We start from the raw sequence: 26,294 nt of genomic DNA, 5'->3' as shown, positions 1-26,294 counted from the left end.
TCTCATGGAGATGAATAAATTGAAAGACTGTAAGAACACAGAAAAGGAGAGGATGAAAGAGAGAAAGAGATCAACAAACAGAAGCAATGATTTCTGTATTGTGCTTATGTGTAAGAATTAGTAGAATTCTGTAATCTGACTTTTTACCTTCCCTTTCTCTCCCTCCCTATCAGTCTCTCTCCCTCGTTCCCATAGTAATCATTCAAACCTGATTGCTCTGATCCCTCTATTCTATTTGTCATTAAATAGAAGGCACACACACACACACACATACACGGACACACACACACACCCACACACACGCATTACCACACATGGACACACATACACACCAAGAGACAGAAACAAATGCCATTTAATCAAATCGTATAAATAAATAAAAGGTTTTTTATTTCCCATAAGTCCATCTGGTTGCCTGCTTCTCATCACACACACAGCCTTCATCTGCTGGTCAATAAAGCTCACTCACACACACACGCTAACTCAAAGGCACGGATGACCACACACATTGGCCGGTGAATCTAAATGTAGATGAGTTCAGTCTGCTAGAACGACTGGCGGCAAGAAGAAACCTTTATCAAGCAAATCTATTTGTTTTCTGTATTTTACTCGCTGTGGTTGACCATCCTATCAATTGGCTGAACAAAATGTTATCGACATGTGTGTTTCGTTGCTTTAATTTCACAGCACTCTGCAATTTAGTTAAAATGTGACTACTGTTCTGATCCAGTGCTTCAGTACCACACTATTGTCAAATTGCAGAGAATAAAAATAGAACTAAACTTAGGGCACCACATAAACACAAGCCAGAAAGAAAGTACTTCATACATTTATTTGCTGATTCTTTTTTGATGGATTATACCTTTCAAGTAAGTAGCCGTCTGTTATTTCTTTCTTTCTTTTTAATGCTGTTAGGAACAGAATGGGATAATTTGAAGTCTGATGCAACACAGAGCAGAGAGAGTAAAATATGTGTACACTTCGAAGTCACCTGTATTTTAATTTTTCTACTAGACTAAACCCATGTTGGTGGTTAACCAAAAGCAGACATTGAGTTGGTGCTGCTGTTCTTTTTCAGATCTGTTCTACAGTTAAAATTTAGGCAACATGAATCAGCTTCTCGGCCGTTTTGACTGTATAGTTCCAGGTACTAATGAGTCACAGGAACTTAACTCAGGAACTAAACAAAGTCCCCTTCGCGCAATCCTGTTTGTGTTCCCACCACATTTAAAGAACTGAACTGTGAACTGCAATTTTCAGACACGAGTTAACATCAACAAATTCTTTGTTCTTCGTATGTACTGTTGTGTGACGCCGATCATAATCAAGGAATAAACAAAGAGACATGCTGAGGTGGAAAAGGAGATGATAAATTCAAGAGCACATGAGCACATCATCTGTTGAATGTTGGATGGTTATTTATTTCTGCTACAGTTGTAACTGTGATGAAACAATGAGCAAATTAAGTTTTGTTTCTTTTGTTAACTGTTAACCATAAACAATCTTGATATGGAACCCTTAGACTTGTTTTTTATTATTTATTTTTTTATAGTGTACAAGATACATACTGGATACATACTTGTCAGTGCTACCTATGTAATGGAGACACTATTTCAAAATTACCTTAAAGCTAGTATTGCAAGTTCTTGTCTATTTCTTGTGATGCCGATACCAATATATCTGCAATAGGCTAATATTGGCTGATATATAGGCCTAGGACAGATTTTGAATGAGCTGATCCAAAAAATAAGAACAGATTTATACTTACTACTTATACTATCTGTAGAATCACTTTTGGCTGCAAATTATGGAACCACTGAAAGATGTGCATTTATGAGTCTTCACAATTATAGTCAACATTGTCAATCATTTACTACACATAGGAGCCAATGTCATCTATCATTAAAAGGAACAAAAAAAGGTATCGTGTTTGTACGACACTGTGGATTTTTGGGATAATCCATAGCCTGTATATGAGTGTGTTTGACATTCCAAAGGTTTGATTAATACTGAAGGGAGAAATATGGAAATTCTGTCAATCACTGTCTCCCAAACACACACTTCTCCCCCCATCACTCCTCCCCTCTCTCTCTCTCTCTCTCTCTGAATGAATCGTTCCTTGTCTGTGAACTGATGGAGCGATAAAGTTGGTTTAAACAACCGTAGACACACCGGCACACACTGCCGAGGCAGGAACATGTGTTTTACATCAAGAGCTCCCAGCCAGACAAGAGCTAATGTTACCGTCTCTATGCATGTGTGTGTGCGTGTGTGTGTCAGAACAGGAGTGCAACATGTCTTTGCAATCTCCCATCAGATTTTAATCTCTCTTCAGCAGAGAAGGGGAAATAGAGAGAGTAGCCACTCAGTGAGAGAAAGTGATAACCACTGGGGTCGTCGTCACAAAATTATCCCCTATCTCTCCATCCTCCCATTATTCATTTTGTTTTGCAAGGCTCCTTTGCTTTTTCCTTGCCTCAGGGAGAGAAAGACGGAGCAGGAGTTGTCTACTTTGGTTTATGTGCGTGTGTGTGTGTGTGTGTGTGTGTGTGTGTGTGTGTGTGATTTAATTTTTATTGTCTGAATACTGTGGGAGTTGACGATTTTCATTTTGGCTTCTTAGGTTACTTAGGAGGGCTGCGTTGCAGGCAGCAGTGTCAACATTCATTCCTCACTTAGAGCTTGCTAGGGACTCAACAGCTATTATTTAGCTAGGAATGGTTGATTTGCTCAGTTTGTTTAGACCTTTCACAGGATTGTTGCTGTCCAATTTGCAATGCTGCAGCCTCCGTGACGTTCATATTTGTTTTATAGTTGTCTTGAAGAGTTGTCTGTCCAAGAAATACAGCACATGGATGCTAGAATAACATGGAAACATGGAAGTCCTGTGTGTCAGACCTTCTCATCAGCTCATGAACTCATCATACTACTTTAGCTAAAAATACTAATCATCTAATGGTGGAAATCACAGATATGGATCATGTCCAAAACCTTCTAATCCTTTGGTCAATCATAATGTATGATCACAAAAACAAACAAACACAGAGGTGGTGGAAGTGTAACCTAAACCTTGCACATTACAACATTAAAGAGTTTAAAAGAGATTAAGAACTGCCTAATAATAGCGAATCACTAAGAGTTTTTCTCTTGCATTTGGCCTCAAAATTAGATCACTACTTATTGCTCAGACCAGAGAATGTGATTTGTACCTGATTATAGAGCAGGTACAGTATAGGTTTCAACTTAAGTGTAACAGGTGTAAAATGCTGCTGGGGCTTAATAATGTTTAAACAGATTGGAAGTACTGAATAGGGGATTTGGGGAACTTAGTAACAGAGATTCATATTCTTCTCACTCTACTCAAGTCTCCAGTTCTGGGGCAGTTACTATATTTCAGTAGATGACTAAAGCATGCACTCAGATTGTATGGTCTGTCTATAACTTTATTCAAAAGACAATTTACAAAAGTTGATTTACAATATTTGTGAAGGTACTGCACCTTAACCACAATCATTTGGCAAAGGTCTACTGCAGAAAAACAATCAAGATGATGTCAAGTAAGCTGTAAAACTGCATGACGCTGTCTCTTAAATACTTTTCTGTGACTCAGTGTAGACACAGTGTGGACAGACATGCTCTAATCGGCACCTGTCTGGGACATTAATAGGTAAAAACAACACATAGAAAACATACTCCCAAATACGTTTTGATGTAGAGTATGTATGGAATGACCATCACAAACAGGAGAAATTAGTGCTCATTTAGTCTTATTCCTAAGTCGTTTCAATTGACTAACTCAACTAACGTCTAACATATATTGGAGGACATGTAATCTGATGCTCACATTTAATAACATAAGACATAATTTTATGTCCTAGAAATGCACACACTATATTTATATAATTATAAATGACACTTTTCAGATTGATACCCTGTTCTCTTACTAAGAAATTCAAAAACAGGGGAGAAGAAAGACATATGAATATAACTATAGATTTACAGTCTGGAGAAACACTATACACAATATAGACAACAGACCACACACACTATAGGCAGAGAGGGGGAGAGATCGCAATCTCCAACTCAAGTGTAGCTTGGTAGATAACAGGCTAACATGGCAAAAAACAGCAAACAGGATACATGCTGATGTTGCAACACATCCTGTGACCATCAGTGTGTGACTTTGGGTAGAATCTGAATGGAGTCATAACCATTTTCACTCTTTCAGATGTTGTAGGTCACACATTTCGACAGACACAAAATAGACACACTGATGTCTAGTAGTAATTGGAGTGTAAACTGCTTTTACACATAAGACTAAAGACTTATGGTAATATTAAATGTGTTTTATTTTGTCAGAACAGCAAAATGGAAAAAAGGCTAGTAAGACAGCTCTGACAGATTGATTCTACTAGACTTGGAAATGAGTCTACAACTGAAATGGGTTCAAATATCATGTAGTGTAAGGTCAGGAAAACTCCTCCACAAGACTTCAACAGTATGCATCAACAGAATTCAGCTTTGGAGGCAATGGAGGCAGATGTGAGTTACTGTGTACTGTTGCTTACTGCAGAAACACTGATTTTGAACACTGGCCAAGTCTGTGTGTACGTGTGTGTGTGTGTGTGTGTGTGTGTGTGTGTGTGTGTGCGCACACACTTTCAGACCTTATTAGGTTGTACTTGTGGTGATGCTTAACCCCACTCAGAGCTTGGCAGCTGCTCCCCTTTCTCTCTCTGTCTGCCTTTATTTCTCTCTACTCATTCTCCCTGCATCTTCTCTCTCATCTTCCTGTCTTTGTTGTCTCCGCCTCCTCTTTCTGTCTCTCTGACTCTTACTCTCATCTCTTTGGTGCTGTCTTTTCACTCTCTCTCTCTTCCTCTGTCTACCGCTCACTCTCTCGGTGGTCTTGAGGTAATGTAACACTTGTTTCCTGGTTGATCTGCAAATAGGGGGCTTTAAATAATGGTGATCTTTAACATATGTTCATCTGTTTGCAAGGTGTGTGTGCGTTTGCAAGCTTCATATTTATTCATATGTGTGGTTGAATGTAACGTTTAACTGTATACACCATCAAACACATTAACTCATTAAGTCAAACAGTTTACTATGTAGCATTGTCATATTTGCTGTTAATGTCAAAGTCCAACTTAGAACCACAATGTAACTGCAATCAGTGATTAAAGGTGCCATGTGGAGTTTTTGACCACTAGTAGCGAAAAAACAATGTTTTTACAAGTATCCCGGTTTTTTTTATTGATTTTGCACCATTCCACTGATTGACAGTTGGTGGTGGTGATGTGCTAACAAATGTAGCGATGCACCAACAAAGGCAGTGAAGAACAAGACTGCGTTTTGGTAAAACACACAACAAATTCCAGTTTAGTATGACCTTCTGTCTTAGGTTTGGCTATCATTTCTATCAGTTATGTACTCTGCACTCAAGTAATTGCTGAGATCTGAGAACATTGCAACATTGCAAAAAAAAAAATCCAGGGCAACAAACATGAGCAGTCAGACAATCATACAGTTAACAATTAAGCCAGATACTTTATTTAAAGGTAAAACTGAAAGTGAGTGTACCTGAAATGTTGTCAATAAACCCTCATTGTACAGGAAAACGGCACCTTCAGCAATTAAGATAGGTCAAAGTTGAACCCGAAGGTCTATAAACTTTGATTGATGCTTAAAACAGGCAGTTTGAGTATACAGTAGGTTTGGCTAACCTGGAGCTTTGTTTAAAGTTTGTAGAATCGTCTGACTGCTCATGTTTCTTGACCTGTTAAGACTTCTTTTTAACAATGCTGCCACATTCTAACCTGGTGAGCTGGTACAATGTTAGTATTATTAATAGAAATGGTGACCAAACCTAAATAAGATCCAAGTATTAATAATAAACCAGAACTAGCCTTTAAGATCAAGTAGACTTTCTTTCATCAAGAGATGAAAGACATTAAGCTATTCCACTACCATTTTTCTGTCAGAATCCTATTTATTGTCAGCGTAGTTCACAAGTCTCTTGGTAGCATCACACATTAAAGCTGTGACTCTCAGGTCTGTGGCTTTGAGAGAGAGAGTTGTTCTTACTCAGTGAGCTGTGTTAGATCAAAGGAATAACATGGATCCACTTTCCGAGAGGATTTTCTCTCTTAAATGGGTTTGGTTATCTCAGTGACCTGAACCCAAAATGCAGGAATAAATGTAGGACTGGAAGTGGATCCTATCAGACTTGGCTTAAAAAAACGGAAGAATATCCTGTTACAGTTGGAAAGATGGATCATGGTTCCAACATTTTTGAGAAGAGAGGAGATAACAGTGTTGTAATTGTGTTGATCTGGTACGAGTACACATGAAGCCAGTTGCTATGCATCCCTCTAATGGGAAACAAACATAGACTACAGATACAGCCAGACTCAATAGAGATTGTGTAAGTGAATGTGTGTGTGCTTTGTGAGATCTCCTTTTATAAGTTATATCTAGTCGTTAGATGTTCATGCAGCAAAATCATACAGACAACTTGACAAAAAATGCTTAAAGACATGTGAGCACAGCAGTAGTTCAGAGCAACACACACACACACACACACACAGACACACACCCACAGGAGCAAGCATGCACACACCCATTGTTTGGCTGCACCTGGTCTATTAAGGAACAGGATAGATGGGACTAGGGGACCTGACTGTGTGAATGTTTGTGTCAGACTGTGTGTGTGTGTGTATCTGTCTGTACAACTTCAGAAGCCAAACATCTGCAGCAATGACGCACCTTCAAGTAACAGCACAAGAAACAGTACACACACATCATGCAAACACACATACACAAATTAGGCAATTATTAAACTGAAGTTTAACATCAAATGGTACTCAAGTTTTTTCTCTCTCTCAATATAATCCCCTCTCCATTCCTTTTTCCAAGTAAAAGCAACACTGTGCAAGAGGATAGGGAGAGACGAGACCCTCAGCGCTGTTGGCAGAAGAGCAGAGACTGCAATTACTAAGAGCAGCATGCATGGGAATGAATTACAATATAATATATTTTAATATATTTCTCGCCTTTATGATGGTCTGAATAGGTTGCTAAATTTGTCACTAGTTGCTATTTAGAAATAAAGTCGCTAGGAGGGTCTGAAAAGTTGCTAAATCTAGAGAGAAAGTCGCGAAGTTGGCAACACTGTATGTGTGTGTGTGTTGAGGAGCTGCCTGAGCTCTGCCCACGGTGAAACTCTACACAGAGATCAGACAACGCGAGGACAGAAGCACTGCGACCAGAAATGACAGAAAAAGGTGTCTAAGCATAGTTTTTCCTGTTCATTCAGCTTAGGTGCTGTGAAAAAATGCTTAAGCGCTGCGCCCCAAGTCTTATAATAGTAGGGAAAACCCTGCTGTTTATTCTGGCATCATGTTGGCTAAAATGTTGGTGATATTCTTATGTAAACAAACACGCATGTAAATACAATGGGCTATATGAAGGTCGGCAAAAATGATCAAGGTCATGTCCATATATCATACAATAAGTCGATAACGTAATTATCGCGACAGACCTACTTTAACGTCTCACAGCCCAAAATACAGGCTTATGTAAATACAAATATTTTAAAATGTAAAACTATTTCTGAACTGTTACATAATCAGAACTTTGCATATACTGTTCCACAGTACTACAGCAACAACATATCAACAGGGGGTATCATACTGGCATTACAGGTCAATTGTTAGTTTATTTGGTTATTTCTGCTGTCAGACTGTGAATAAAGTCAATCTCGTATCTGTGAATCAGTGCATTCATTGACTGTTTTCTCACCTTTTTGGTCACTGCATGATACTGACATGTCATTTGATTTATGTGGTTTACTTTATGACAACTGCATATTCATTAACCACTGTATCACTACTGTACTGTCTTAAATCAGTAGTGTCTTCTGAAATGAACAAAAAGCAGTGTTCAGGCCTGGATTTCACATTTGACAATATACAAGGTATAATTATTAGAAAGCTGTGCAATTTGATACAGAGTGAAATTAAGGAGGCTCATATGGCTTTATGTTAGTTATTTGCATTCCATCAGCATCACCAATTCTCACAGTCTCCAAAAAGTTTCTGCACATTGGTCACAGTTTCCACAGAATTGTTGTTGTGAACTGTGTTATTTTGTTTTTATGAATCCCAACTTTCGCATTAAAACCTGCATCCTTCAGGCTTCATTTTGTGCATACACAATGTTTAAAAGTAAAGCCCTACATTTTTGTCTCATCTGCAGTGGCATGGAGCCCAAAATGCAACTTGAGCAAACTCAGTCTCTCTACGGCTCTCATCAAAGTTTCTTAGCCTAAGAGAGAACAAAAACAAGGCTCTCACAGCACAGCCGGACTATAATGTCTTTGGCTTTGGCTCTGTCCACTGAGCTACACAGGACCACAGGAACAGAGGAACACAATAGAAGTCGATATAAACTCTGAGAGCAAACAAGTCTTGAACAGTTGAAGCTGTGCTGAGTTGTGTCGGGTCCTGTTGTGTTGTACAGCCAGATACAGAGAGAGAGAGAGAACAAAAGAAAAATGGTCTTAAGGGAAATTGGGTATACAAGATGCATCATGCCAGTGGAGTAGAATTCATAAACACACTCGCACAGAGACACACACACATGCACACACTAGTGAAGAATTCCTAATGAGTGAAGACCTCACAGGGGACACAGAGGGGGAGGCAGTCAGAGAGAAAGGGAGGAGTTAAGGGAAAGACAGACAGAGGAAGAGAGAGAAAACTGATATACCCTTCTCGCGCTTTAACCCCATATCAAGTATGCACGGCACTGTGAGTGTGTGTAGTGTATTCTAAGTTTGAAGGTGGATGTGTGTTTCCACTGAGAGGAGTTAAAAGTGAAAATCTCCACTCTACATTCCATTCACACGTGCATCCACACGCACACAAACACACACACACACACACACTGGGATGGCACAGTCTGCTGCACGCGCACGTGCCCAGAGCTGTATTGATACCTTTCCAAGAGGGCCTTGGGCCGCCAAGGTTGCCATGGCATTGATCGCTCACAAACACACACACACACACACACACTTTCTCACCCTCTTTCTCTGTCTCTCTCTCTCACACACCAAAGCAAGGTGTGACTAGATGTCCTAAAGTGAAGTGGATTAAAGTGTCAACATGACTAGTCGAGCATGTGTGCGTACGTGCATACACTGTGTGTGTTTGAGAGTGTGTGTGGGTACAAGTGTGTGTGTTCCTTTGTGATGTGAACGTGAATATGGGTACTGCACCTTTAGATTCTTTACTAAAGCTATTTTCTTGCTGCAGTAAAGGAGGTGTGCTGCTGTGATGATGATTTCCAGCTTCCATACTCAAACTTGGCCAAAATGCAAGACACACTAGATGTGTCACAAGGGAGGAGAAAATGTGGGTGGGAATGCAGATTGGATTAACTGGGCATCTTATCACTCATTGTTTTGCTGTTGTGGTTTGACAGGTAATCTGCACTGCGCCTCCTTAGAAGTTAAATTTTTTTTTTTTTTTTTTTACCTTGCATGCTGTGGCACAATTCCCCCGCCAACCTTAATGGTACGGGTCGCATGCTTCCACTGAAATGCAAGATCAAAAGCGCTTTTCCTTAACTACGCATATCTGTGAACAAGGCCAAATGTACAGAAAGGAATAAACACAAGGACAAAAAAGAAAGGGGAAGAAAATACAAGAAAAGGAAAGAAACTCTTTTAACTGATATGTTAAACAGATGTACATTGTTCTTCATTACGTGTTTCTGCTAAGCAGGACATTTTTACAATATATGGCCTGGATACACTGATTGATAAAAACAGAAAAAAGTCATTTATAGTCATTTGTCAATTTACTTTCAGTCATTTGCTGGAAGCAGGTTTACATAAATTATTCACCATCATTTTCTCCTACCTCTTTTCTCTCGTTTGTCAAATTCAGTCACTATTACTAAGGCAAAAGGCCTGATTGTGTGAAAGAACCTCAGATTAAAGGAAGAGATGAGGGAAGGAAAAGAGAGACGAGCCAGGAGACAGAGGAAAGGGGAAGGCAAGGAGGGTTTTCAAATTAACTATTGGTCAGGGGTCAGATGGACATTTAATCTAACCAATCAGCTTCCTAATTACACAAGTGCTGCCAGAATGGTTTACCCAATGTGTTTCTGTGTGTGTGTGTCAGTGTGTGTGTGTGTGTGTGTGGCTGGCTAGCGTTGCGTGTAGAGGTCTTGTTGTAGCTAAATGATCATCTGGCCTCAATATTGGTTCCATGTGTGAACACACACGCATATGCACGTCTGCATGCGCGCTGCACATGTGCACACACACATATAGCCTGTGGTGAATTGCTCCCACCTTACACAAAAAGAGAGAAAGAAACCAAAAAGAAACATACTAGGGCTGAGGGACTGGATGTGCAAGCCACGGCAGAAAAACACAGAGAAATATAAAAAGAACACACATATGCACACACGCATACACACACTTTCAGTAGTGTGTGTGTAAGTTGATTGTAACAGTAATTGATGTAAACGTCTAAATTACAGCTAGGAGCTAAAATAACCACTGTGTTTTACCGTTGCCATGTCGACATGATGAAAAACACCTGGTTGGTTCACTGGCAGGGAGGGTGGAACATCTGTGTCATGGGCGCCCAGCTAAACCAATGAAAATGCTGTGTGTGTAAGCGACATGTGTCTGAACCAATGGAATTCTCATTGGAAAGAGAAGATATCTGAATAGACAGCATGTTAGGCTCAAGTCAAAATAATTATATCATATTACATGATATTATGAGATATAAACTACTACATCATCCAGAAAAAAATTAAGTAGGTTGGTTCTGTTTTTGTGTAAATGCATTTCAGATCAAGATACTTGTATAATCATACTTAATCTAGAGGCTGGTGCAAAAACTATCTGAAAACTTTTAATGGTTTTTCCTACTTTGGCGCCAGATTGGTGCGGTTTGTCATAAATAGGACAATTCTGTGAGTGCCAGTAAATTTTAGACAATCACAGGAAAGTCTCTTTTAAAACTCCACTGATCCCAGAAGGAGTAATTCCTCGTCTTGCTGCCTCCCCTCTACAGGAAGGTCAGACTGCAGGGTCAGCTACCCAGCAGCAGCCCTGGAGCAAATAGGGATTCAATGTCTTACTCAAGGACACAGGGGATTGAGCCTGAGCTTTCAGTTGAGGGACATCTGACTAATCACAACACCACCCTGCTGCCAAAAAGTAACCCAAAGAAAAACCACACTGCCAAATCCTGGGATTTTAAAGTCAATTTAGTGTACTTTTCTATGACTGATGACTGACTTTACACTTTCAGAAATGGACTGATGTGGTAAAAAGTCAGATTTCCCAAGCAGGTTAAGAAGGAACATTTGACTTTTCATGCTTTTTCCATCCTGTCGGAACCTGTCAATCAGAGAATTCAAAGCACACTTGAAAAGAGGATTAACATCCAAACATGAGCCAAGATATAGTCAAGCAAATAAGCTATTTCTTGATTAGTGTGAGCCAGAAATGCCAAGCTGTCACCTACCCACTACGCATGTTGTCAGTTGTAATATGTGTGTACGCGTGGCATGTGTGGAATAGCCAAAATGGGTCTAAATGTGGTTAAAATGGTGTAATTTGTTTTTCAAGCCAAATGTAATATTCCTAGCAGACAATGAGACTGCTGTGGACTGTCACACAGCGTAAAGCCACACACGGGTCATAACTGTTACACACACACACACACTCACACTCACACTCACACTCACACTCACACACAAGCTTATCCACCAGAATTTCCACAGACAGACACACAAACACACACAGGTCAAAATTACAGCAAACAGGTTGTCTGATTATGTTTCTGTTACACTAAACACAGCCTGGATTTTATACAGTAGGTACATTACCACACACACACACACACACACACACATGCTACCACACACACATACACTCATACTATTTTTTTCTTTTTCCAGCATGGCTGTGTTTATTTGAGTCTGTGTCCTGATGGGAAATGTGACTGCTACACAAACAAACTGAACGACCCAGAACAGACAACTATGTGAGTGTGTGTGTGTGTGTATGTAGAGAGGAAGAGAGAGAGGGATGTCTTCCATTTTTCCGACACACACGCACACAAACTGCACCTCAGCAACTAGAAAGAATAAAGACAGCACTTTTCACGTTTTCCATAAGGGACTGTATATAGGATGTACAGTCTTCAGCAGAGCATCGTCGTCTATGAAAATGCACCTTTGAGCTCAGATTGCTCACAACCGTACTGCTCGTATTGATGTTTAATGGCTGCTGGAGAAGTCAATTGTTAGCTGGTAGTAGCTGGAATTGAAGGAGGAGTCAGTAGCATATACGGCTTACTGGCACATCAGTGGTTGCCTGTATTGTCACACTAAGCCAAATCTTCTACATCAGCAAATAAAGAAAAGAAGAAAAGTGTCAAAAGGACTCTCAATGATGATATGACGATAGCAATATATCTGTGATAATATAAGCTGATCAGTGAGTAAGATAAGTTAGACATACGATTTTTATCAAAAGTTTATCAGTTCTTTCTTGCCACCTGAACAACTTTTCCATCAACTTTTTAAATCAAAAAGTAACAAAGGAATATAAAGCCTACAAAAGAAACTGTAGAAAACACATTTATACATTAAAGGCAATTTGAAGTGGTTTGTTTTAATGAGTTTATAGTGGGAGTGCAAAGGGCCAGGAACTAGAAAGACAACATTCAGATAACATAGCAGATCAGTTAAGGAACACAATTTATTTAAATCACTAACATTTTTTCCTTTTTTGTCTTTAAAAAAGCATTAAGCACACAAACACAGTGACACACACACACTGACTTGAGCATAAGCTCCATAATTTCCTGTAGCAGATATAAAGTGATGTTAAATTATCAGCACGGAAAATAAGTTCAATTCATACTTTAATTTCCTTACAAAACACACGCATACACTCACGCACACAGGCAAACAGAATGCAAATGCAGACCCATCGCACAGAATTAAGTACACAAGCAGTGGAAAGGACACACAGATGCACATGTACACTGACGCGCATGAATTTACGCAAGGAAAGAGGGAAGAAGGGAAATAGAACGCAAAGTAATGAGAACTTTATGGAAATACAGCTGTGTGTGTGTCTGTGTGTGTGTGCGTGTCTTTTAAACATAATTAGCTCCGTCGGGCAGAAATGTAAACGAGAGAAACATTAATGAAACTCTTCTCTGATCTGCTGAAAGCACACATTCACGTTTATCTTCCTCAGTTCGTCTCGCTATTTTCTCTGTCTCTCGACTCAGATGGAATTGAACCCCAGAAGGTTCACATTTCAGTATTGCATTATGACCACAAAAGATGAACACAGTTATATTGTGTTTGTAAGGTCACATCCACAATATCTTCCTCTCCCTGCTTGCGTCCATTTATCTACTCCTCTCTGCTGTCCTTGAGATGGAATTCCCTTTGAAAACACAGTCTGGAATTTATTATGTGATCTAAACTTTGGGTCGATTCAAATATGTTTGGGTATATTCACATGTGTTCACATATGTTTGGCTCAAAGGCGGACCTTTCTCAGCCCTGCTTAAGTCGAAAAACCACCATTACTCAAGGTCTGTCTCATTCCATTTATAAACTAAAACGTCAACCAAGCTTTTACTTTAATTTCATCTCTAAACCTCATACGCGTTCTATCCTTGCCTCATACAGTCAGTCAAAAAGTCAGAAAATAAAATTTCCGACTGAGAAAATGACTTCAATGTAATAAATCACTATAAAAACAAAGCCAATAACGGGGCAATGTCTCAACACTGTGCAGCAATTATAGATCAGGCCTTTCGAAAGAAAATATTCTCTTCTCTCTACAAAGCAAAAAGCCTCCCACATCAGAATACTAACAACTCCGATTTGATGTGTATGTGTGTGTGTGCACACCCGTGCGGGTGTTTGTGTGCACGCCTGAAACTTTTGTATGTGTGAGGTGTGTATCAATCCCCGTGTATCAGGTGAGTTGTCCTTTGAGGAAAAGAAGGGAAATGAAAGAAAAATAATGAAAAGAAAAGGGGAGAGCCAGATCGATGCAGGGGAGAATAGAAAGAAGTGATGAGGGAAACAAACACACACAAGTGCGGAACCGCACACACAGGCACATAAAGAAAACACACACACACACACACACACACACACACGTGTTTAGATGAAATATGGCCATTTGTTTCTGCTTTTGTCTCTTTTTAATCCTTTGCTTCCTCCCTTTTAACCCACTCCCTGAATCCTTCCATCATTGTTCTTCCCCCTCCTCTTCCTTCAACCCTCCCTCCATCCTCTACTTCTAGCTCTCCCTCACTATTTCTCACTTGCCATTTACAACGAGTCAATTAGTATTTTGGGCGGATTCACCTTTTATAATTCAGACTCTGCCCTGTTGCGTCAAAGGCTGCATTTAAATTGAACTAAGCATCTCTGCGTGTCCTTAAGTGTTTAATATATGTGTGTGTATGTGTGCGTGTGTGCGTGTGTGTGTGTGTACTAAGCTATTTCAGATGATCCTTTGCATTAGTGCCCCTCCCTTACCCTGCCCAGTGATGAGTCAACCGCCGCCTGTGTGCATGTGTGTGTGTTATATTTGTGTGTGTGTTAGACGTGTCAGTGCATGCCATGGAAACTGAGAATAAATATTGTGTAGTGAGAGGAGGGAGAGGGAGAAAGATAGCAGCAAAGGCCATATCTTATGAAGTTATTAAAATAATCAGTCATGTTCAGTATCTCCTCTAATAAATAGTTAAATTGTTTGTCTCTTCCCTCTCTCTCTCTTCCTGTTTATTCTTCTCCCCTTCCAACACTCACAAACTTTCTTGTCTTCTTCTCTTTTACTGAACACATTAACTCCCTAAGGCTCTCCGTTAAGTACGGAGCTAGAGTCAGTACACTGTTAGCTTAGCTTAGCATAAAGACGGGAAGCAGTGGGAAACAGCTAGCCTGGCTCTGTCCAAAATGAATTAAAAAAGCCTACCAACGCTCTAAAGCTCACTAATTCACATGGTATAACTCGTATGTGACATACGTACACAAACAGAAATGTAAAAATTACAATTTGAGATTTTAGAGGGAGTTAGTTTTTTCTTTAAGGGTATCCAAAGGGGAAAACTGCATGTTAAGGGGTTAACTTTTTTTGCTCAGCACTTTTATCTCCATCTGACTCTCCCTATCTTTGCCAGTTTTTATCCCTTTCTCTCTCACGCATGCACTCTCCCTCTCTCTGTCTGTCTGTCTGTCTCTCTCTCTCACACACTGCCCCACCCACGATAATGAGTAAACCTCTTGCTGCCCCACCCTGCCCAGTCTGCCAAGTTACTGCCAACACCTCACACACATACGCACACATATACACACACACATGCAATAGACCGACCCACAACTTGTACAAAGAAGTCATACACTCAACTCACATACTGATATGTGCATACACACACCACAAACACCACTCTCACACTCAATAATACCACTTACATAGACCCATGTCAGTGCCCTGACACCACACACACACACACGCACGCACACAGTTCAGTCTATTCTGATCTAATGTGATCATAGCCAATAAGCTCTGCGGCGCTGGCAAACCAGTTTGTTCCTGCCAGTCCATGACATCACTGTGAAGTGAAAAGCATTGTGGGAATGATGAGGGAACTGACTGACAGGTGGTAACCATGGGAACTGTCAGTCTGCTGCCTGGTTGCCATAGTAACAGGCAAGTTTCTCAGTGTTGTGAGTTAAAATTTCATTTAAAAAAAGATTAATACAACTTATGGGAAAAGAAATTATGTCATGGAAACATACACACATGGACAAAAGCTCACAGAGATATGAAAATACACAAGCATGTGGGGACACTCATACACACTTTTTTAGCCAACATTAATCTGCATAAGTACTCTACATATGATAGAAGAATTACAGATTTCATTGTAGCTGCTCTCTGCATGAGGTCTAATCCTCACATCTGATTCTAAGGAAACGAAGATGAAGGCATATTAATAGAAGCACTTTGACAACTAATGCTCTCAGCAGGTAGGATCCGGCTATAGAGATCTAGCTACAAAGGCCTTAATTCAGAGAGGTTGTAAGTGAGACAAAGAAGGAAGATTAGGCTAAATGAGAGAATGAGGTGAATGTGAAACAGAGAAATATAGAGAATGAGAGGAGTAGGAGGGTGTGCACATGTTCCACCTTACCCGTAGCAGGGACTGGGACTCCTCTTTAGCAGCTCCTCCTTTCGTCTCCTGTCCTCCTCCACCTCCACTCCCTCCTCCTCCTGTGTACTGCTGAGGGGGCATCTGGATCTGTTTCTCCCCTCCACCTCCACCTGCAGTGGCTCCTCCTGGCCGTCCTCCTCCGTACAGCTTGGCATCTCCCAAAAACGGCTTGGTATCTCCCAAAAACGACTTTGTGTCTCCCAGGTAAACCATGCTAGGTGAAGCCACGCCTCTTTTCTGCTGCGAGGCCTCATGATTGGCTGAAACAAATGACAATGAGAGGGGGGAGGAGAAACGAGAGGGGCTCCCACCTCCTGTTCCTCGTTCTACTCCTCTTTCAGGTCCCTTTCGCTCCTTGGGCACCCAGAGTAAACCATGGGCCTGCTCACTTCCTCTTTCTCCTAGTCCTCTTGTCTCTCCAAGAACCCAGCCTTTCTCCCGCTCTCTTTCTTTCTCCTCACCTCCCTCACTTTTTACCACCCCACCTGCCGCTTCTCTGCCTCCTTCTGCCAACCGTCCCTCAGGCGGTGCAAGGGAGTAGAGGAGCCGAAGATCCCCCTTACTTTCTTCTTTAATGGCTAAGGTAGAGGGAGCTGAGCAGCCATTGGCTGAGAGTGTTAACGAAGGCGTCAGTGAGGTCATCAGTGAGGTGGCTAAGGAGGTCGTTGTCAATGAGCTTAATGAGGGAGAGGATTCATGACAGTGGGCGGAGTTAAAATGGTCGAGGAGGGCTGACGAATCAGGAGCTGTGAAGTCACAGCGTCGACAACGGCAACATGCGTGGACACGCCTGCAGAGAAAAAAATAGCAGTGAGTGAATTATCCACAAATAAACTTTAATTAATAAAATGATGAATTCAAATATAATAAGTATAAATGTTTACTTTCATTTTGAATCAGGACTGGCAAGCTCAATCATAGAATAATACTGCTTAAACATATACGTACATAAATAGTGTGGTCTTAGGTTTGTCAGACCATGTCTGGACAATACTGTTGCACCCCAACATGACCTCTTGAAAAATAGATTTTGTCATTAAGGGTTACCTTCAATGTGACAGTGAGTCACACTGAAGTCAGAACAGTAACACTAATGAGACTGAACATAAGAATTAAGGTTTAAGTACCTGGTTTTGTTTTCATTTTGAGACTAGAGTCAATTAATCTCAAATTCCATCTATTTAAAATGTAAAAAACAATCATTTCTAATAGCCTTTATTGGGCTGTATATGACATGTATTTACAAAAAAAAAGTTTTTCACTGATCATATTTTAAAGAAAGCCCACTCCCTGAACTTACTACATTTAAAGTGCACTTGTCCTTGCCTGATTTCCTCCAACCACTCAGGTAGAGTTTCACTGAGCCTGTGGCCAAAAAGTGACTCAGTGTTCCACTAAATCACGATGAATTAGGAAAACTGTGGGGAATGTAAATTAATCTGATTGACAAGAAATGAATCACCCATCAACAAACCACCTTCATTTCCTTTTGGCAAGACCCAGAATGACCAGCAATATATACAATATACAACATCAGGGGTTTTCCTGGCTCAGTTTTGGTGCTTCTTGTGCGGGCCAACGAGCAAAATCAATAGACCATCTTTACCATGGACTTGGACTCCTGCTTGCGGTGGCTCTTGGCCCACTATGGGCAGCTGCTTTATATTTAGGTATATAGGAAAAATATTAACTAGCAGCGATCAAAATATACATAAATGAATATACAAATATGAATCTTTTTGTCTGTACTGAGATAATCTAATCATTTGACAGTTGTAATGTTCGATTATGCTGGAAAGTAGACTTTAATGGTAAACAAGCCTTTCCTCTTGAAAACAAATAACAGGATAACAATTCAGACCTGTCCTTCTTAATTATTTAAAAAAAAAAGACCTGACATGCATATTAGTTTGCTGATAAATCTTGTTTGCAATTAAGTCAAGTGTGCAACTTTGACTCAAAATAGGATGAACATCTTTTCACTTATTTCATTCACATCTCATCCTAAAGTTGCAATGTGCTCGGCATTGCTGTTGTTTTCACTACAGTTTTTCTCACTAGAGATTTTTCATTACTGCCAAACTGCAATGGGAGTGTTTTATAATAGTGGAATATAAACATGCAAAATATTTAATTGAAAACATCCAAGAACTATCAAATTGTCGTGTTTCTGTTCTAGCATCTCTCATGCCTGTGGATTCTGCTTGGGAACCTGCAATAACAATTCTCCATACAGGAAAAAACTATGGTATACATACAAAACGTTGAGCAGCATATACACAGATGAACACCCAAACAAATATTAAGGATAGATCCAAAAATATAACTTCTAAGCAAATATACCTAAATAAACATATCTGCCTGAGATCTGATATGCTTTTTGCACGATTGAAACAGAGTGAAATGGTAGGTGAACATGTAGGTCCAAACAAATAAAATACATACAGTTAAAATAAATGCAGTGCAGATTTGTGCCTCTTCTCTGTCTTCCTCACTTTTTCTCTGCCTCGCTTTCTCTGTATATATTATGTGGCTTTGTCTACCTGTTGCCCTTTATTAGCTGATGAAGAAAATAAATGCCCTGGGTAATGACAGATTCAAGTTGGGGCTTTAAACAGCATCTCGAGCAGATCAAAATGATCAAGGTATTTGTCGAAATTTGCGAAAATGTGTGTGTGAGTAAAGTACACCTTGTACCTAATGGACTTAAATGTCTCCAGATGCTGAACAAAGGCACAGTGGTCTCTCTGTTTGTCATCACCATACACACCACACATGCATGTATGCACACATGGACCAGTGCACTCACTGACTCATTTACTTACTCTCTCTCTCTCTCTCTCTCTCTCTCTCTCTCTCTCTCTCTCTCACACACACACACACACACACACACACACAAACACAAACATTCATGATAAATTAAGTTTATATAATTCGTTCTACACATGTACTGATCTAATTCACCTTTAACTTGAACACTGTCAGCAGCTACATCTGTCTCACATACATTGAATAACATTTTCCCCATGGAAAATATGAAAGAGGACATTACATTTAGTATTGAAGCTATTTTATTTTATTATTTCTTGGAGGTATTTATTTATAAAGAAAGAGAAAGCATTTTAAAAGATCTTTTGAGAAAGTAAACTAATGAACTAGAGAAAAATGGTCCAAGAAAGGTCTCTCTATGCAGAACTGAACTATGTAATCTATGGACACACACATATAACTTGTTAATATAGCCCATTGCAGCTTCAAATTGGGTTTGTTTCCCCCATGTGGATGAGACTTTTAATCTGCGACTGGTTCTAAGAAAGCCAATTTAAATGCATTTGATATGTTAGAAAAGAGCCTACACATCCCAAACATGTGTGCTAGCTTATATACACTTTCAGTTCAGTGTCTAACAGGTCTACATCAACCAAGTCTTACCCAAAAGTCTAGGGTCAAGACCCCTACATGCTCTGAGGTCATTACACACCTGTCTACAGACATACACACACTCATACTCACCAGTCAGAATGTGGCAGTATTTCTGCAATACCAAACGTTTGAGAATAAGCTTTATACATATGTTTAGTATGTGTAATAAAATGTTTGCCGGTTTGTTTGTGCATGAAAACACACATTTTGCATCTTATTTTGAAGCCAAAAAATACTGGCATTGTAATTACATAATGCACATTCTCAGCTATCACAACAAAGGCATTTGTTAGTTAGTAAGCTCTTGTTGGTGTATGTCTGTGCCTACAAATGCCAGAACCTCAGTGAGAGTGTTTCGGTGTAGAAGTTATAAGGGAGATTGATTAGTCTGTTTCAGCTGGTAACTTTTTTCCCCTGAACACCATGACCCTTTGTTCTGAGCACCCTATAATTAAATCCTGAATTTTGTTTTCTAAAACTTGGCCTTGGAATCCTTTAAGGTTTGGTTGATTTTAGTGGTGGTGTGAAACTCTCTGGCTTTATTTCAGTTTTATTTGATTTGAGCTCAGCGATTCAGAGCTTAGATTTTGTTAAAGACGTGAGTGGACTGTTAAATCCCCTCCACACTCTCTTTCGCTCTCTCGCTTTGTCACCCTCTCTTACTCTTCTCTCCACTTTCCTCTCTGCCTTTCTCTCAGTTTCTCTCCTCCATTTCTTTGCCTTTCATTCTTCTTCTCTCATACATCATCTCTTCTTTCTTCTTTACTTTTTCTTTCTTTCTGTCACTCCATCCCTTTTTCTCTTCTCTCTTTCTCTCCCTCTTCTCCTCTCTGCTCTCACCCTGAAATTAATCAGACTTTCTAATCTTTCATTGATTCGTAGCAGAAAAGATGGCTCTGTCACTGTAATTTTATGTGTGTGTGTGTGTGTGCAAGAAAACAAGAAAAAGTAACTTGGTGTATGTGAGTTTGTTTGTGAGCATATATCAAGAGGCAATCCAGATCAGCAATCTAGATCAATACTTACAAAAAGATTTCAACTATCCTCAGTTCTGTGTTTCTATCTCAGTCTCTCTGTCTTCAGCCCCAACGTTCCCACACCACCCCTCTCTTTCTTTCCCACCCTAACTTAGCTTTCTCTATCATTTGCTGGCTCTGTCACTGAAAGCCCAGTGAACACACGTGTGTGTGTGTGTTTATGTGTGTGTTTGTGTAGGCAACAAATTGGCTGTTGAGTCTAGTCTGACCTCTCCAGGCTTTTAAGATGCATGTGAAACTGAGCTTATGGCTTATTTACCAAGTATACACATGCACATACTGTACATAGTTATTTGCATGTGCAAGCAAAATCAGAACTTAACACAAACTCTGTTAGTAAGTCTTTGGTTCTATATTGACAGGCTGATCCTCTTTGGAGAAAGCTGCTCCAGGAGGGATAGTCAGTAAAAATACTAGTAGTAGTTATAATTATAGGGGAACTCCACTTATTTTACACATCAATGTCTGTTTACATGTGTTTGGGAGTAGTACTGCACGTGTTAAAAAAGTTGTATAAAGCCTTTTTTGACTCCAGAGGGAGTTGCACAGAAATCAAATTGCGTTGGTTCGGGGACACTGAAAACTACAAATTTGAAAATTAAAGAAATCTAGGGGTGTGGAGTTGAAGTGAGCTTACCAGACCTCTGTAGCCCCTCCTCATCTCTGCTTGCAGCTCGAGACAAAATTTTCCGCTACTATTATAACACACCAGAAATCCCTGACTGAACTGTAGGCGGGTGAGTTGCATTGTGGGTAATGTAGGCACCCGGTTTAGACAAGGAAGGAGAATGGTCCATTGGTCCATCAACATTAATGTAGGAGTACAATGCTAAATCAGTGGAGTACTATTGTATAGGCCTTGTACTTGTGGTAGATTCATAATATGGCAACATATTGTACAGTGTACAGCGATAGCTTAAAAAGGTAGTGGTGCAAAGGCCACTTGTTTAAATCTTTTCTAAAGGTTGTCAACAAAACCAGATTCCCACATTTTCAGAGTTGATTCCAAGATTAGATTAAGTCCTCAGCAGGTGCTGATATTGTAGTGCAAGAGGAATTGAAAGGCATACCTTCATCTCTCGATCACTTTCAAACTGCCAGTATTTGAAACTTACATAATTCTCGCCCAGACAATAGGCAATGTCATAAATCACAGACTTAAATGGGCAAAATGAATGATGAGTTCCAGTGACCGAAAAACTGCAAGAAAAAACTGAGCTAATATGTATCTGGACATACAGTAAGTAGATGTCAATGAAGCTCACCACAGAGTTGGAATTTCTGGCACAACTTTACCTACTTCTGGGTGGGGAAATAGTCTTAAAGTGCCCAGCAACACTTGTACTATGAAGAACATCTTCATTGTGAGATCACTGCGTTTCTGCTTGTGGCCTTCAGGAGGGTCATTACACAACAAATTACAAGCCAGAAAGAAGGCCATAAGCTGAAATGTGATGGTCTTACAATAAAGTTGGATTTTTGACTCTTTAAAGGTCCAGTGTGTAACATTTAGGAGGAGCTATTGGCAGAAATGGAATATAATATTTATAAGTATGTTTTCATTAGTGTATAATCACCTGAAAATAAGAATCGTTGTGTTTTTGCTACCTTAGAATAAGCCATTTTTATCTACAGAGGGAGCGGGTCCCCTTCCACGGAGGTCGTCATGTTGCACCACGCCATGTTTCTACAGTAGCTCAGAATGGACAAACCAATCATTGGCTCTAAATTGGGCCTTTAGCATTTTTCGTGAGTTTCACGGCCACCATAGTTTCTCCTAGTTACACGTTTGGAACGGGAGGGTGAGACGAGCGGTATTCAAATGGTTGCAAACTGCAATTTCACCGCTAGATGCCACTAAATCCTACACACTGGACCTTTAAGTGAAGCTCATCACAGTATGGTGATACTCAGGTATGTGACACTCCTATTCAAAGAATTAAAATCTGTGAATATCTATGAGGTCTGTGTCACTTCTAAGTGTGAATATCTTAAGTGTATGATTGTATAAAAGGGTTGTTGCTGAAAATGAGTGTGCTCAGTCATTCTCAACATTTCTTGGGTAACTGGGTGTAAAAAATGTAATTACAGGGGTTTAAATCCAAGCATGAGCATCTTCCCGACTTAAGATTTTTTTATTCTCACAATCATCCAGTTACTGGAACATTTAGTCATAGACTCTAACTGGAATAGTGACTCTTTAGAAAACACTGAACTTTTTTCAAAACTTTATTGTGTTGACTAAAAGGTAGAGTTCCTGTGTATCATAAATCTTTAAAGCTTTTTCATTTCACATATTCATGTCTAAGAATCAACCCTGTGAAAAAACACTGTATTATGTGAAATAATATATAATATCCAATAATAATCATTAATAGTATTTAATATTTTCTAATCCCATCTCTCTCTTACCTGTAGTGTCTAAAAATTTCTTCTTCCACTTCCGTGATGAAGTGACACTTTGTACAAGAGTACTCCCTTTCTGCTCCTCCTCTCCCCCCTTCTTTCTCTCCCCCAACCTCTTCCTCAGCCTTGACATGTGGAAGAGCCCCCTTTAGGTTAATCAGGGTGTGGCAGCTTTCGTAGTGTTGGAGCAACACATCGATGTCAGTGGTGGCAAATGCACACTGGTCACACAAGTGGGTGACACCTAGGATTGAAAAAACAGCACAAATCAGGAACAAGAAACAAAGAAAAGATCATGTCAAATCTATTGACATACAAAAAAAGTTGAAAATATTCTGACAAAATATGCTAGATGAAGAATGCCTTCAAATACCTTGTGTGACAACAGGATGGGCAGGGTTAGAGGGGTGAAAAGTTGATGATGAAATCCCACCGGGGTCACCTCTAGGATTAGGAGGGGTCATGCTGGGTGAGGAGGCGGTAGAAGGTTTTGAACTGATGGTTTCCTGCTGTTTGGTGGACTGAGGAAACTTGGAACAGCATTTAGAGCAGGTGGGCTTTCGACAAGCAAAGGGGTGAGACACCTATTGAGAAAAATCAGACGTTTGGTTAAGAATAGCACAGATCTTTGCGTGCAGTTATTAGTGACAAAACATATTGGCATATTGGGTGAATTTAGACTTTAAGAGTTTGTTTTCTTCTGTTGTTTCTCTGTAATTGTGTTTTGTCTATGCAGGTGATATCACAGGGTACCAGTATGAATGTGCATCATTAACTGAATGATGCCAACCCCAATTTTGGCTGTTAACCATCCTTTTAGCATTTTTAACAGCTGCAATGGCACCGTTTGGCAGCTGGCACAAAGGAGGGTGGGGGGTGTGGGTGTTTGGGTGGATCGGGGGAAGCAAGGGAATTTTAACTAGGCTGGAAATTGGTACAATTAACTTTACACTTGTTCATACATTACAATTTATTTTCTTGTGCTTACAAAACAGCTCATTTTTGCCAAGCAATTGCCAAGCAAACACCAAAACATGAACATTCTAATATTTTATTAATCTCACCTCCCCCAGGTGTTTATGCGGCTGACAGAGTCCTTGTGGACAATACATGCAGTGCTGAATGCAGCATCGGTGGATGGAGTGGTTGTGCTGGTAGTGCAGTAGTAACGGTGCTACTACGATCACATCTGCACTGTGGGCCATTGAGTACCGGAAATCACACAACTGACAGTTATAACTGGTCACGACTGCTTCTGAATCACTGCTGTTTGGGTCTCCTAGAAGCAGAAAGCAGAGCAAAGATCTGTTAAATAAAACAGTTTGGGTCTTGGAGTCGAAAAACAAGGAAACTAGGACATGTCAGAAATTCTAAAAGGGGTCAACTGTTTCAAAGAAAACAAACGAGGAGGTTCAAGTAGCATCATAGCAGTAGAAACAATAAAAGAGCAGTACTAGTATTGTAGTACTAGTCACAGCAAATAAGTAGAGGAAAGAGTTTCTCCGAAGAGCAAAGTCAAGCAGCATCATAGTACTAGAAGAAGTAAAAATCATTAGACTGCTATTTAATTTTGTTACACTTGATCATCAATCTTGTGCTCCATTAAAGTAGCTACCTTCTACTGACAAACACGTAAAGCAATTCACCACCACATTTCACCATATTTAATTACCTTGGCTGGTGCTGGATGGGTTGGATGATAGATCTTTGCGGCTTTTGGATGCCATGTGGTCTCTTTCTCCTACTTCTCTTCTCCCCCCTCTCTCCCTCTCTCTGTCCATCCCACCAGGATTAGAGTTGTTGGGGCTCACAGTACCTCCCGTGCTCATTCTATGTGTTTGTTCATAGTGCTCTAAAAGCTTTGCCGAGCCCCCTGACCACTCACAACTCCAGCTACAATATTTACACCAATAATACGCCTGCACAGCACCTCGACCTGGCTCCCCTGTCCAGCTTGATGAATCTGAACACGCCCTGACTGGGATGGAGTACCCAACCAACGAATCATCTTCCGCTCTCACTGCGACTCGCTCCGCCCCGTCTAAGATTTGACTCCTTTCCTTCACCTGGTTGTCATGAGTTGCCAGGTTATTGGTGGCCAGCAGGGGGGTGCTTGGCGGAGTTTTTACTTTATTTGGATGTGAGGACAGGAAGTGTTGTTCAAGTTCTAAGGAATTGCTGCCCATATATGTGAAGTTGCAGAACTTGCAGCGAAAGTACTTCGTATTCCCCTGGCAATCAGAGGTCTTCCGGCCAATCCCAATTAGTGTGCCACCCAGCATCACCTGTTGACAAGCAGCAAAGAGAGAAAAAGGCAAAAAGATTGTTACATCAAAATTAAAATTCAATTCCTGCGGGCTTCTCACTTTTAGCTGACACTCACAGCTGACTCTTTTGCTGGTTTAAATGAAAAACATCATCTTGTGTTCTCTGCAATCTGGTGTGTATACTCAACCAAAGATCATTTGTGAAGTAAAAGAAACATGACAAGTGCAAATGGATTGTGTGTTTTTGTCCAACAAGAGGCTACTTTTCTCTATGAAAATGATCTAGCCCAAGGCATATCCAGGAGGAGAATTTCCCAGTTAAACTAGTTAATGCTTATTAGCATAATTACTTTGGAGCAAGTAATAAATAATGTGTATAAGTAAGTACTACGACTGTTATTTCAATGTGTCAGACACATTTAATCAACATTTTATATCTAATGTCGTAGGTTGTAGCTTCTGGTTGTAAACATTAATTAAAACCTCTCCAAACTGAGGTGTTTCTGCCTTATTAGTCAACAAAAGCTGATTATAGATCTTTGGGTTTTAGTTACGTATAACTTTTCCTAACATCACCATACATCCATAAATGTTGGAAGCTCAACCTAATTAGATTTGTTAAAGGATTGGAAGAGATTCAGATTCAATATCATTCATTCATTCACATTCATATCTATTGGGTTCTACTGTAGTATCCAATGTATGAGGCCACGGTTTTGCATTACTGAGCGAGCAACCAGACACTCGTCTGTTTTTTATTAAGTTAGCCCCTTGACTGTAGGTGATTATAGTGTGCTGCTGGCTATATTGGTGAGCAGGCAACCTGGCAAGTCTTACAGTGACATTAGACTTACTACCGAACAATATGGATT

General features: G+C 40.0%; 1 protein-coding gene across 6 annotated transcripts in view; it reads right to left on the bottom strand.

Moving 5' to 3' along the window:
* The window catches only part of trps1 (trichorhinophalangeal syndrome I), a 118,413-nt gene that overhangs the window by 32,768 nt on the left and 59,351 nt on the right, over positions 1–26,294 (bottom strand). For all 6 annotated transcript variants that reach the window (XM_044171382.1, XM_044171384.1, XM_044171380.1 and 3 more), the window contains 5 exons: positions 24,828–25,440; positions 24,220–24,434; positions 23,529–23,739; positions 23,162–23,399; positions 16,269–17,079 (listed from right to left, as the gene is read on the bottom strand). In XM_044171382.1, the coding sequence (XP_044027317.1) occupies positions 16,269–17,079; positions 23,162–23,399; positions 23,529–23,739; positions 24,220–24,434; positions 24,828–25,440 (2,088 nt within the window). The remainder of the gene's footprint in view (positions 1–16,268; positions 17,080–23,161; positions 23,400–23,528; positions 23,740–24,219; positions 24,435–24,827; positions 25,441–26,294) is intronic.

Source organism: Siniperca chuatsi, linkage group LG17 (assembly GCF_020085105.1).
Source record: "Siniperca chuatsi isolate FFG_IHB_CAS linkage group LG17, ASM2008510v1, whole genome shotgun sequence".
Taxonomy (NCBI): Eukaryota; Metazoa; Chordata; class Actinopteri; order Centrarchiformes; family Sinipercidae; genus Siniperca; species Siniperca chuatsi.
Note: the sequence above shows the minus strand (reverse complement) of the source record. Positions and strands in the feature narration are given on the sequence as shown.